Raw genomic sequence first — 14687 nt, forward strand, 5'->3', positions numbered from 1 at the left:
TTTTAGGTAGTTTCTGCAAGAGGTATTCGAATACTCCCCGATGAGTATTCGAATACTCCTGCTCTCCAGAAAGTATTCAACTACTTTCACTAAAGTATTCGAATACCACATGGTATTCGAATACCCACACCCCAGTATTCGAATACTACCCAGTATTCGACTACTTCTTCAAGGTATCCGAATACTTTTCTTCCCAGAAAAGTATCCTAATACTCCTGTAAGGAGTATTCGACTGCCAAGGGATAAGTATTCGAATACTACACAAAAAGTATTCGAATACTTATCAGACAGAATGCAAAAATTCGAGCATTCTTCTGCATAAGTCCAATTTTAAGGGTCCAAACGCGATTGGGAGTCCAATGACTCCCTAAACAGATGTTCATTAATATGCTATGAACTCAGAAACACACTCCTTTGCTTAAATGATTAAAGTTTCTCTTTTTAACTGATTAAACAAGTTTTAAACATCAAAATGGCAAAGAGGTGGTCATGGCTCACCTCAAAAGCTCCAAACTCATAAAATGAGAATGACTTAGAGCACTCACAACAGCACCAAGCTACTGACTTCAAAAGCCCATGAATTTGACCATCAAAGTTTGGATCTTTGCTACCAAGAAAGCTCCTTGGAGTCTAGAAATGGTAAGAACAAGGTCCTCACTCTCTCAAACAAGGTGGACAGCAACAAACACCCTCCTCACAAGGCTGACACTCAGAATAAATCACCAAGCTTCCTCACAATGATAACTACAAGGTGTTTACAAGTCTTTATGTGAAGAAATCTAAGGAGAAAGGTGAGTTCTTGGCCCTCAAACAAGCACAAGGGTCCAAGCTTCAAGGGAAGGGACAATGGATGAAGAGAATCAGCACCCAAGATACTCACGTAGCAGCCAAATTATGGCCTAGGGTTTTGTGCCTTATAGCTTAAATAAATCCACTTAAAATAACACACAATATTAACATTAATAACTACGGTTAGCATTTTAATCTCAAATTTTAGATTCTGAACCTAGCCATTATTCTAGGATTTATCATATTTTTATTTTATTTTTCGCAGCACCTTTTCGGTACGCGCTTTTCCATAGCCAGTATTAGTTCTGGCACCAATTCTAATTATTTTAACTTGAAACTTGAAACATTAGTCTTACATATTATTTTAGGAATATTCCCACACTTATTATAATTTTCTGGGATACTTCATCGGTACGCATCTATACCGAGTAGCAGAACCGGTATCTGCACTTTTCGTCAGAAAAGCGACTTTCAGCATTATTAATCATTTACCAATATTATTTAAGCCTTCTTATAATTATTAAGGTATTAGGGTCAATTATGGAATTATTTTCTAATTTCACATAATTAATTAATTAACTTCCTTAATTAACGGTGCAGGTTCTTGCAAAGAGCGGGTTAAATATATATATATATATATATATATATATAACAACAAAAACCCTTCCAACCCCCATGACCCCAACTTTTTCCTCCCTACTTTTCGTTGTCGCCGCCACTTACTTTTCTTTCCTCCCTTGTTCTTCAATTTTTTTTTTTACTTAACCTTGTCCAAACCTAGGCTGCCATATATTTAGGAGAGAAACTCAGCATATCCTCACTGACCAGACGCCACCGTCTTGCCATCGCCATTATCCTGTCATCGCACTATCACCCTGCTGGCCGCCGACCGTGTGTTGTTCGTTCCCTACTGCCCCTGTTCGTGTGTTGTCTCTGCCATTGTGTACTTGTCGTCTACCAATGCACGCGTTGATATATTACCAGCCGATCTTGGATCAGGTTCTACGTGAAAGGTTCAATTTTTGAAAAGTTCTGTGTTTGACAAGGATCAACATTATCTGCGGTTTTTTGTAATTTTTTCCCATTGTGGCCATACCAGGTTCCTATTTTATTTGGGTTTTTTTTCTCCTTTAGTGGTTTGTTTTTCTGGTCTGTGTTTGGTTTCATGGCTGCTTCCGACAAGACCAGTACATCTAATACCAAACGACTCACCGTCATCCTTCTTAATGGCCGGAATTATATGCCATGGAAGTGCATTGTCATAGTTGCACTTGGTGGACGATCTAAAGAATTTCACCTGACTAATCGAGCTCCAACCAAGACAGATGCCTCCTACACAGTTTGGAAAGCATCCGACAATCAAGTACTAACTTAATTGTTCAACTCAATGGAACCTGATGTTTATAAACTCTTTGCATATTCTAATACTACCAAAGATCTGTGGGAGTTGGTGGTACAACACTTCGGGCATGAACACAATGCCTCTCGCATTTTTGAGCTCCAATAAGAAATCCAAATGACCCACCAACTTCCTTCACAGTCGTTCACTGATTACCTTGGCTAATTAAAGAAAATATGGGATGCTTCGACAGTATCATCCCATAGCAACAACATTGACTAACTATGTGACCTGAGACGAGCAAGATCGGGTATTTACTCTCCTTGCCGGCATCCGACCAGAATATGAGTCTCTCAAGCATAAGATTTTAATGACTTCTCCCTTTCCCTCTTTCACATCCGTTTGCAACATCATTCATCAAGAAGAGACACGTTGTCGTGCCATGAAGCCGATGTCCCCCGCTACCAGTGATCACATCGACCATTTTGCACACCACTTGCCTGCTCGAGAGATTATGTTACCCAATGCAGGTACTTCCTCTTCCTCTACTTCTATTTCTACACCTATATGTCACATGGGACATTCAGGTCCTAAAGGAAGAGGGAAAGAGCGTGGTAGCAACAAATCCCATTGTGATCACTGCAACAGAGATGGTCACTCTCGTGAACGACGCTAGCTACTGTACCCACACCTAAAAAGAGAGCGTATTATTGGTGCAAATAGTACTATATCACAACCATCTTCAGTGGAATTACCTGGTGATCTTCAATCTACATTGGGAAAACTTGTTGTTCATCTACAGGAATACCTTAACCTTGGAACCACTGGAAAATCTTCTGATGCTAGTCACTTCGTCCATGGTGGTATGTCCTCTGCACTTACAAAAATTTTTCCTCGATCCTTTATTATTGATTCAGGTGCTACAAAGCATATGTGCCACGATTCCTCCTTATTATGTGATATATCTGATACTGATTGAATTGCTCCTATAACTGTTGCAAATGAAAATAAAGTCCCGGTTATGGGTTTGGGAAACTTAATCTATTTGACAGACGATCAGATACATTGTTTGTTCTATCTTTATCTGCTAATCTACTATCAGTTTCTAAACTTACACAAGATCTACATTGCAATGCTATATTTTCTGCAAAAAGGTGATATTTCAGGACATTCGCATTAGGAGGAAGATTAGTGAAGGTTCTTGTCAGAATGGTCTCTACCTTCTTCCCACGTCAACTTTGGGCCTTTCAGCTACTTGTATGACGGGGGAATCCCAACTATGGCACTGGCGCATGGGTCACCCCTCTGATAAGATTTTGAAACATGTTGATTCTAAATTTATCCTTAATTTCAGCACTTGTGATACATATCGTTTTTCGAAAGTTCATAGGTTGCCCTTTGATAGTAGCGATCATGTTTCTTTTACTAGTTTTGAACTTGTTCACTCTGATGTATTGGGGCCTGCCCAGTTGACTCTTGTGATGATTTTCGATGGTTTATTACTTTTATTGATGACAAATCTCGTTGCATGTGGCTTTACTTATTGCGCTCCAAGTTTGAAGTGTGTGATATTTTTCAGGAATTTTATCAAATGATTAAAAATCAATTTGAGTGAGTATTAAAATTTTGCATAGTGACAATGGTACCAAATATGTTAATCACTCCATGCAAACGTCTCTTAAATCCATGGGAATTGTTCATCAATTATCCTGTGTCGGTACCCCTAAGCTAAATGGCATTGCCGAGAGACAGAATCGACATCTACTAGAGGTCACTCGGTCCTTGCTTTTTCATGGCAATATTCCCTCTAATTTTTGGTCCTATGCAGTACTCACAAGTTGTTACCTCATTAACCGTACACCCAGCAAACAACTTCAGTATAAATCTCCATTGGCAGTACTCTATGTCGATATATTAATCTTTCTCATCTACGAGCCTTTGGTTGTGTGGGTTTTGTTCACCTACAAAATACCAACAAACTCGAGCCTTGTGCCACTAAGTGCGTTTTCTTAGGGTACTCGCCGATCAAAAAAGGCTACAAATGTTATGATTTTGTTACCAGGAAGTTATATATTTCTCACGACATTTAGTTCAATGAAAGGTCCATGTACTTTTCTTCTAGGGATAAAAATCAGGGGGAGATTGGAATCAGGACTTAACTTGATTTTTCTCCCAGGCCAACTTCTTGTTAAATAACATATATAGTTGATGCAATACCACCAACAAATATGGCACCAAACATTGTCCCACGAGAAAATGTGGTATTAGATGAAGTACCACTAGCAGATGTTGTACCAGATGTAGCACCACCTCTTTTTGATTTGCCTAAAGCCGAGATATCCACTTATAATCCACCAATAATGCAAGATCAGCCTGTGTGTAGGTCCACCAGAACCATCAGACCACCAACTAAATTAAAGGACTATGTCTGTACGGCTGTCACTTACCCTATTCAATAGTATGTTTGTCTTGACCATGTTTCTAATGGACATAAGGCCTTATTGACTGCCATTGACAAGCATCATGAACCTGCCACCTTTGAAGAAGCAAAGCTAATTCCAAAATGACAAGCTGCTATGAATGATGAACTTGTTGCTCTTGATAAAAATCACACATGGGAAATTGTTTCTCTTCCCAAAGGCAAACACACTGTTGGTCGCAGGTGGACTTATAAAATCAAATATCAAAGTGATGGGTCCATTGAGCGACACAAAGCTCGGCTCGTCTCTAAAGGGTACACTCAGACTTATGGTGTAAATTACACAGAGATCTTTGCACCAGTAGCAAAAATAAACATTGTGAGGGTCCTTATGTCAGTTGCCGTCAATCACGGATGACCACTCTTCCAAATGGATGTTAAAAATTCCTTCTTGCATGGAGAACCTGAAGAGGAGGTCTACATGGATCTACCTCCAGGTCACCTTCTTAAATCTCAACCTGGTAAGGTGTGCAAACTAAAGCGAGTAATATATGGCCTATAGCAATCTCCTCGTGCCTGGTATGGAAAGTTGAGCAAGGCACTCACTGCGTTTGGGTTCTTTAGAAGTAAGTCAGATTAAACCTTATTTATCAAACACTGGGCTTGAAATACTATTGTGGTCCTTATTTATGTAGATGATATAGTTATTTCCGGGAATAATATAATCGAGATAGATAAATTGAAGAAACATCTCAATATGACATTCGACATTAAAGACTTGGAGCGTTTAAAGTATTTCCTCGGTATTGAAATTACTGAATCTAATAAAGTTTTATTCATCTCACAAAGGAAATATGTTTTGGATCTCTCGAAGGAAACCGATAAGTTGGCATCCAAACCAGTTGATACTTCTATGGAATATAAGGGTAAGTTTGAAAATGACTCCACTCATCTATCTAACCCAAGACAATTTCAGAGACTTATTGTCAAGTTAATCTATCTCACCATAACCAGATCAAATATCTCTTATTCGGTGAGCTACGTTAGTCAATTCCTGCACAAACCAACACAAGGTCACATGAATCTAGCATATCGGCTACTTAATTACTTGAAGTCATGTCTAGGAAAAGGCATATGGTTAAAAAAGAACAACCACACTGATATTATTGGGTATGTTGATGCTAATTGGGCTGGTAGCCCTTATGATAGACGATCTACCTCAGGTTTCTGCACCTTTGTGGGAGGCAACCTTGTTACTTAGAAAAGTAAAAAACAGAGTGTAGTTGCTCGTTCCATTGTAGAAGCTGAATATCGTGCTATGAACTTAGCCACCAGTGAGCTTATTTGGCTCAAATATCTCTTGTTTGACCTCACCTTGAAGAAAATAGAGTTCCCTATTAAGTTGTACTGTGATAACCAAGCAACTATTCATATCGCATCCAATCTTGTGTTTAACGAGAGAACTAAACACATTGAAGTGGATTGCCATTTTGTTCGAGAAAAAGTTCAAGCTAAGATAATTGAGACACCATATGCATATATCCGAAGTGAAGATCAACTTGCAGACATGTTCACAAAGGCTCTTCCTAAGAGCTCCTTTCAAAACATCATTACCAAGTTGGGCTTGATTAACATCTTCGCCTCAACTTGGAGGGGGAGTGTTAGTGATATCAGAGGAGATAAATTTGGAGATTTGATTGATTGTAATCATGTATCAAATATAACCATAAAGAGGGAAACAAATCATATGATTTCTTTGATTGTGGGCAAAATAATTTGCCTCAATTATTGTATCACCTATTATTTATATTGTAGGGAACCCCCCCCCCCCCCCCCCCACCCCCCACCCCCACCCAATGTATCATTACTGAGAGGAAAAGAAACGTCATCAGTGTAGATGTAGACCTATGGCTGAACCACGATAAATTTTTGTATTTTTTATTTTTACACTGAATCTGAGAAATAGTGGTAGAAGACCTTGCTTAGTGCGATCTCCAGTGCTCACCGCATTTAGTGTTTCATTGCTTATCACTCACGACTAACACAAGTATATACCTCGGACCATTGGTGTTCTAAATTTCATATAATTTATGGATTAATTATTACATTCTTTTCTTTTATTCTTTTCCTCAATTTGTTAATTAATATAGCAAAATGATGGATTCAAAGGAAAGACTTACAATTCACCTCCTACCTCCATTGGATAATACACTTTTTCTAATAAACAGATGAGTTAGTTTTTATATAACTGAGATAGCATAGCACGTGCAAGTATGAGTTCTGAGATAGTGACGCTTCTCCTTCACTTTGCAGAGGAGTCATCGGAAGCATGGATTCTTCCTTAATTCTTATGACTTGAAATTGTTGCAGTAATTTGGAGGGGGTAAAAATTTATATGAAGGGTGAATATGATACGCCACATTGGGTGATGAAATAAGTGGAAAATTGACCCAAAAATTAGTCTCAGTTGGGCAATGAACCGAAATTAAATATCAACATTAACAATGTTATTATAACTGAAATATAGTCTCAGTTTTTTGGACACTGTCCCCATCTGAAATCTGTGCATTGATATAGGACCCTGTGAGTGTTTGTCCGCTAGCTGAGTAGTTGCTATTGCATCATAACCAAAGCCCATGTGACCACAAGCATCTGGTGGCGATCTATGTGCAACTGTGTAGTACTACATCCCTCTTGCATTAAATACTACTGCAGTATATATGCTGCTTTATTATGCTGGATTATTTTATTTTTTTTGAAAAAATAAATAAATTACACAACATGGATGTAAATTAGACACGGGTTTTTTCAAATCTTGAAAAAGATTTTATTTGCTCAAATGAAATGCTAAAGTGATGTGGTTTTCTACTCCTAAAGGGAGCCAGGTATATAATTATACCTATCTTTTTTTTTTCCTCCCTATTATCATGTTCAAACTTTAAATTGTGCTCCAACACAGTTTTCTTCTAAACAGAGACAACAAGCATTATTTTTTGGACACATTAGGTTGCTATACATGTGATACAAGTGGTTGTAGCTCCATTCCTTATGTAGTCAAAATTAAATCATTCCCCTGACATGTAAATTTCAGACTTTGTTCTGAACTGGTTGGGCCCAAAATTTTGAAAGTCCATGGTATGATTTGACCAAGCAACAAGGAATATACTAATCTCATTTGACAGGAATTTTTTTTCTCACTTTTAACTCTTTTCCTAACAATCTAAAGGTAAATTACCTTTCATAATTGCACATTTAAGAAGCATTAGAAACATTATTAGCTTAGATTACTAATCCTAGCAACGCCAGAAGAAATTATTATATGTAATGATTTAATCCTAATACATTATTCATTAAAACAGAATAATGACTTAAATATTTAGGAGATGTTTGGTAGGGAGAATTTTTTGAGATTTTCGGGAAAGTGATAGTGATAATTCTATTTGCCCATGTTTAGTACAAAATTTTCTAAATTTTTTTTCTGGTAATCTAATTTTTCCAAAATTTTATTTTGTGTACAATTTTCTTTTAAAATGTCATTCAAAAATATCATTTGAAATCCCATATGTTAGTAAAATTTTACATTTTTTTGAAATAAATCTCGACAATATTTTGACTTACCAAATAATTTCTTAATAACATAAAAATATTTTTCTCATTATATTTTTAGAAATTATAATTTTCGGATATAAAAAAATTTATCCTCCAACAAACGTGTATAACCCCTATCGCTGGCCGGCATAATACTTGGAATAACAACTACTTGCTACTATAACTAAATTTAGATATACCTTAAATACTCTCTTGTCTTGAACAAAACAAGAGGGAAAGTTAATTCTCGAAATTTTATATCGTCAAACATTCTCTTAATTTATCTATAACTCGGAAATTACTTCAATGTTATGGGAGTGTAATACTCGGTATTTCTTTTTATTAAATAGGAAAAATTTTATTTCTATTTTTATCCATATGTTTTTTTATATTACCTCTCAAATCCCAAAAACTTATCCCTTTTAATATGGATATATCTATATCCGCTGAAGGTTTATTTCTCCTATAAGTCAGTATGTAACATATGGTTGTTTTAAATATGGGTTATATACTTTTTCACCGCAGATGGAAAAAAGTGCAGCAACATTTATTTTTATCAGGATACGCGTTCGAATCCTGATGTGTTTTTTTTTTTTAGCCAGGATATGACCTCGTATCCTAATATTAATAATTTGCTGCAACTTTTCTCATCAACAACAAAAGTAGAAACGATGAACCCTTTAAATATTTATTGCATTGTAGGCTTCAATTGTCGTATTATAAAGAAAATTAAAAATGAAGAAAAGAAGGTTGCCCTAGAAAGAAGATAAAAAAAATGAAAGGCAAGACACGGGGCACGGAGCATTGCAAAGAATCTCGGTCCTCCCCTCTCTGACTTGCAGAGCCACAGAACTGATAGCTTGTTTTTGAAGAATAAAGCAGAAGTTGCAGAACGTTCCATCCATGCATAAGCTGAAATATGAACAATAATAAAAATAAGTGAAAATAAATATTTATTTTTTAAAGGATATAAAAATTGTATTATTTTAATTAAAATTATTTATTTAAATTTAAAAATTATCAATAACCTCTTATTTTCTTTCATCATAATTTTTATAGGATAATTATTTCTCTCAATATAAAATACAATAATTTGGTTTAAAATAATACAATTTTATATCTTTTAAAAAGAGAAATACTTTTCTCTAAAAGTAAACACCATCCAACTAGAATTATGACAAAATGAACAAATTGAGTTAGTCTCACGTCATCAAATTTTATTTATTTTGTAGAAATAACATTACTTGGGTCAAAGTGTTTGAGCAATTATACAATGAAAAAAAATCACAATAGTAAATTAACTTATTATCCTCAATAATTTACTAATTTTTTTTAATGTTAATTTTAATATAAATATTAAATAAAATCTTGAGACACCTCGTGTTTACTTAAACATCATCCAAATAAATTCAATTAAAATTCAGAAAGAAATAACATTTTTTTTAAACAAAAAAGAGAAGAAAAGGAAATGTGCACGAACATACCTCCATGCCCATGAAGCAAGCTGATCAGGTGCTGCAGGCTGCCATACCCTCCCCCCCAGTAGGGCATAAACCCTATCCATGGACTTTGCAGGCTGATGACGTGGCAAACAAAAGTGAATGATTGGATGATATAGTTTGAAGGTGAGGGTGGGCCTCACTCTGGGTTTCGTGAACCCGACCCCCGAGGCTTTTGTCGGGACAGATAATTGGATTGTGGGTCCCTCCTTTTTTCATATAGCTGGCCATCACAGTCACACACCTGTCCCTGTCTTTTACAGTTTTGTGATGGACGGACAGGATTCGATTGATGGATCACAATACACAAGTTGAGATTTCACTCACACGTACTCAAACACTCCATCAATCCCTCTCTTTTGTCTATTCTTCGAAGCATCGGATCACACAATTTGTAAAGCGTAATCACAAAAGGGATTTGAGCAAACAAAGCAAGGCCGAAGTCAATTTCCTTCGCATTTTTATTTTTGTTTTTGTTTTATATCAACCATAATTATTTCTTTTGAGTGAAGTAAAATTTTTCGGATATTTTTACAAGTTTTGGCTCTTTGAGCTTGTTGAGATATATAGTCTCACATTAATTATATGTGCAACTAATGTGGAGTTTATAAGACCTTGGACACTCTTTGATCTAGCTTTTAGGGTGGTGTATCCCAAGGTTCATGGTATCAGAGCCTCGTGTCGTGTCCCAGGTTCAAATCTCGCCGCCCCCCACTTTCTCTTGTGGAATTTCTTAGCACAGGTAGGCTGGGCCTGTTGCATCATCCACCCTTCAAGCCCAATGAATTTTCGTGTGATGAGGCGTGTTGAGATATATAGTCCCTCATTGGTTATATGAGCAACTAATATGACCTTTATAAGGCCTTGGACACTCCCACCATTTGAGCTAACTTTTGGGATGGTGTATCCCAAGGTTTTTTACAAGGTATCAGAGTCCTCATGTCCCGGGTTCGATCCTCACCGCCTCTCACTTTCTCTTGTGGAATTTCTTAACACAGGTAGTGGGCCTGTGTATTGTCCACTCTTCAAGCCTAGTAGGCTCTCGTGTGAGGGGGCGTGTTAAAGATAAATAAAATCATTAATGTAACCTCACTGAATACCTTAAGGTTTTGGGTTGAAGTTGTTCTTTACATGGTATCAGAGCCTCGTGTCCCGGGTTCGATCCTCGTCGTCGCCCACTTTCTTTGAAGTGGAATTTCTTTGTTCGCATAGGTAGGTGGGCCTGTACATTGTCCACCCTTCAAGCCCAGTGGACTCTCGTGTGATGGAGCGTGTTGAGATATATAATCTCACATTGGTTGTATGTGCAACTAATGTGGAGTGTATAAGACCTTGGGCACCCTTTGAGCTAGCTTTTAGGGTGGTGTATCTCAAAGTTCTTTACCGAGCTTGTTATGAAACTAATCTTAAATGCAGGGCGAGTCAATAATTAAGGTTTTATATCTCTTCTCAATATGACATTGGTGAGGATCGAACCAGAATTCTTTTCTACTCACTCAGCTCCCTTACCTCAATTGAACTATTATCATTGAGTTCCGTTTTCTTCTTTCTATATATAAATATATACACAGTGTCAGAGCAAGGAACAAATTTTAGGTAGTACCAAAAAATTTGACATCAAATTATCAAAATATATATTCAAAAACCACGTTGTTTTGATTAATGAATGATGTTTTTGTAATTTTAGGTGAATTAATGAAGAGTGTTTCCATAATTTTGTTTATTTTTTAATTATATACATTTTACTGGAATACCTTTCCTTAATTTACCTAAAATTACAAAAACACCCTTCATTAATCAAAATGACCTAGTTTTTTGTGTAACTGTAGATAACTTTATCTAAAGTAGCTGTAGAAATGTTTACCCCTATATGATAAAATCATTTCTATATCCGCTTTACGTACAACAATGACAGATGTATGGTTATGATTCTCCACATTTAATGCTTTCATCATTTGTATGGTTATAATTTCCTATATTTAGTACTTTCGCTTATATATATGACAACTATTTAATTACTGCACGTACAACAGTAGCTGCATAAATGTAAACCTATATATATATATATATATATATATATATATATATATATATATATATATATATATATATATATAGAATCTACTTTTATTGGTTTATCTCTGTGATATTGGGATGAGAATCTATCATTAGTTTACAAATTAATAAACCATGTATTACTTGTAATTGGTAGCAGCATTTATTATATGTAAGATATTTCATGAATGTATTGTCAGGTTAGACAGAACACATTGTATGATTGAAATGGCCAACTTTTTAAGGGCTGCAATGGAGTGTGTCAAATTTTAATTCGATGCCGATCATTGTGATGGGGTCACCTGAGATACACTATCAACCAAAATCCTTTGGTTGTCCCGTGAGCAGCCCTCAATGTGGGAGCCTTTGACCCATGATGGCTTCTGGGCCCAATTGCATAGAAAAGAAACCCCTTATAAAGTAGTTCCTTTGGGTTAATTCCATAATAAATGCAACTTAAACATTGATTCATTATGAATATGTATATATCTATCCCTATGTTTCTCTTTGTGTGACGCTAAAGAGGGATCTATGTGAGAGTGAGAAGAATCAAAGAGGGGTTTGATTAGTGGCTGGAAAATAGCCGGCAGAGTAAGGTATGGTGCATTTTGAAACGTCTAGTCTATTACTTTTGAAAATTGTCTTTTATATGTATATCTTGGTTTGTGTTTGTGTTTGTGGGACTGAGTTGTCCTTGGATGATAAAAATAACTTGATGATGATAAATAAAAAAGTTAGCGGTCGTTGATTTTAAGCTGCATTAATTAAAAGAAGTAACTTTTTATCAGCAAAAGTATCTTTGTTAATTTGGATCATTGTGTCATTTTCATCCAAGTTCGCATATATAGGTATCATTTTTAAGAGAGAAACAATAAAATTATAATTCTGCTTTAAATAATTTAAGTTTTTAGAGATTTGATTGTGTTATATGATATTAAAGCCTGTGATTAAGTGATTTAGAGTTTGATTATTGTCATCTTCAAATAAAAAATTAAATATTTTTGCATAAGATAACCAGACAAAAAAAAAACTGTTAAATATTAATGCTTCTAAATTCAAAAAATGAAAAAAAAATTGCATGAGAGGACGTGTTAAGCGATATAATAAAACAATTCATATATCTTTTATGGGGTTTGCTTTTGTCATTTAAGATGACACAACAAACTTTCCTACACACACAATATTTTGTGGGCCCCACACTTTTTGAAGAAAAAAGGAAAAAAATATGACACGCAAAACGAATCTCTATATCATTACACAATCACTTTTCCTACAACATAACTCTTATAAAACTGATCTTTTATCCAACAACCAAAACTTTTGAAAGTATTGGTTATGTGATAATCTAAGACAATGCCTTACACTATAAGGGTGTTAATGGGTCCGGTCGGGCTTTAATCTTGAAAGGTTAAGTTTGTGTTTAAATATTTCAAACTGGCCTAGCTTGTAATCTGTTATAAATATAATTATCGCGGTGTGACCGGCTTATTTACAAAAATAAAAGTCTGGCTTAGTCTATTAAAAAAATATAAGATAACAAAAATTTATCCAAACATAATATACGATCAACAACATTAATAATACCACAGAGATTCATAAATTCAATCTATATCCAAACAATACAATATAGAACAAAATTATTCAAAAAGTATGCTTAACCAATAAAATAAAGTAGTACAAAATTCTGCATATCTAAAAAAACAAAAAGCAACAAATCAGTGTTGTTAAACCCGACCCGGGCATCGACCCGGTCGGGATACTGAGTCACTGGTCGGACCGGTTGACCCGGATATATATAGATATATGAAAATATATATAAATATGAACATATAAATTCAATTATATTCTCCATATCTAAAATAAATTAAACAAGGTTCACTAAATAAGCTCAAAAACATGAAGCATAAATAAATAAAAAAGCACACTATCACTATGTCAATTTAAATTGTAACTCAGAATCTCCATGAACATACCTCTCAATGACGTTGAACTCATATTTTTCAAACAACTACATTAAAATGACATGTCACATTCTGCAATTTATTTTTCCGCAAATTTGAGATCATTGTAGAAGAGTATACTAGGAAATAAAATTACAAAAAAGTTTTAAAATGAGTTTTACATTTTTTTTTCTAATAAGATGAAATAGTTTTGTTTTTGTGGGGTTTTTTTTTTAATGCATAACCCGACCGGGTCACAGGTCACCGGGTTTGGCCGGTTTTGTCCGGGTTTTGACCGGATTTGACCGGGTCGATGTATGACCGGTCCAATACTTGACCTAAATCGGTTGGATGACCGGTTCGTTGGATTTCGGGTCGACTCGGTCGGGTCAGGCCGGGTTTTACAACAGTGCTACAAATTCTGCATAAATAATTTAATATATTCATATTAACAACTTAATATATTGCAATGTTACTCTTATCTTACATAAAACATTAATTCTGGACCCGCTATAAATAGGATTGCCTCCCCTAGAGAATATTTGTGGTTTATAAAAAAAAAACTCTTTTTATAATAAGAGTTTTCATAAAAATATATTTGGCTAAGCTTATCTTTTCCAGGAGAAGAGAAGCTAAAAATAAGACATGCTAAATATGAGCTGAATGTTCAAAGTGATATTAGTTAATCTGACATGGTACGTTAGAACCAAATTAATTAGGATAGAGGAATGATATTTTGACTTAAATGTAAGATTAAGAAGTCATACTCTTCATCTGAGTCATTGATATCTTGTTCATCTAAAGACTATGATTTATTTGAAATTAATAATTAATTAATTGATATAACTCAATAAACTATAACGGTTTGATCAACAACTGAGATGTGAAGTAATACTTATTAATTTTATACTAAAATCAAAAAGAGCCCTGCTCATTAGGATATATTGATTAGTGAAATTTTATGATGAAGAATGTGTATGCTATTAGCAGAAAAACAAATAAAAAGTTTAACAATATAGAGGAATTAAAGAATAGGTATGTTTTTCTCATGTTACATG

General features: G+C 35.1%; 1 protein-coding gene across 1 annotated transcript; it reads left to right on the top strand.

Annotated features, from left to right (window-relative positions):
- The first annotated feature begins 4977 nt into the window (after positions 1-4977).
- Positions 4978-5808, top strand: LOC133311661 (uncharacterized mitochondrial protein AtMg00810-like). The gene is made up of 2 exons (XM_061512736.1): positions 4978-5068; positions 5243-5808. Exons 1-2 carry the CDS (start codon positions 4978-4980, stop codon positions 5806-5808), a joined length of 657 nt encoding a protein of 218 aa, XP_061368720.1.
- Positions 5809-14687: the final 8879 nt, after the last annotated feature.

Source organism: Gastrolobium bilobum, unplaced genomic scaffold, assembly GCF_033153095.1.
Source record: "Gastrolobium bilobum isolate Gb01-03AN ecotype WA unplaced genomic scaffold, APGP_CSIRO_Gbil_v1 utg3765, whole genome shotgun sequence".
Taxonomy (NCBI): domain Eukaryota; kingdom Viridiplantae; phylum Streptophyta; class Magnoliopsida; order Fabales; family Fabaceae; genus Gastrolobium; species Gastrolobium bilobum.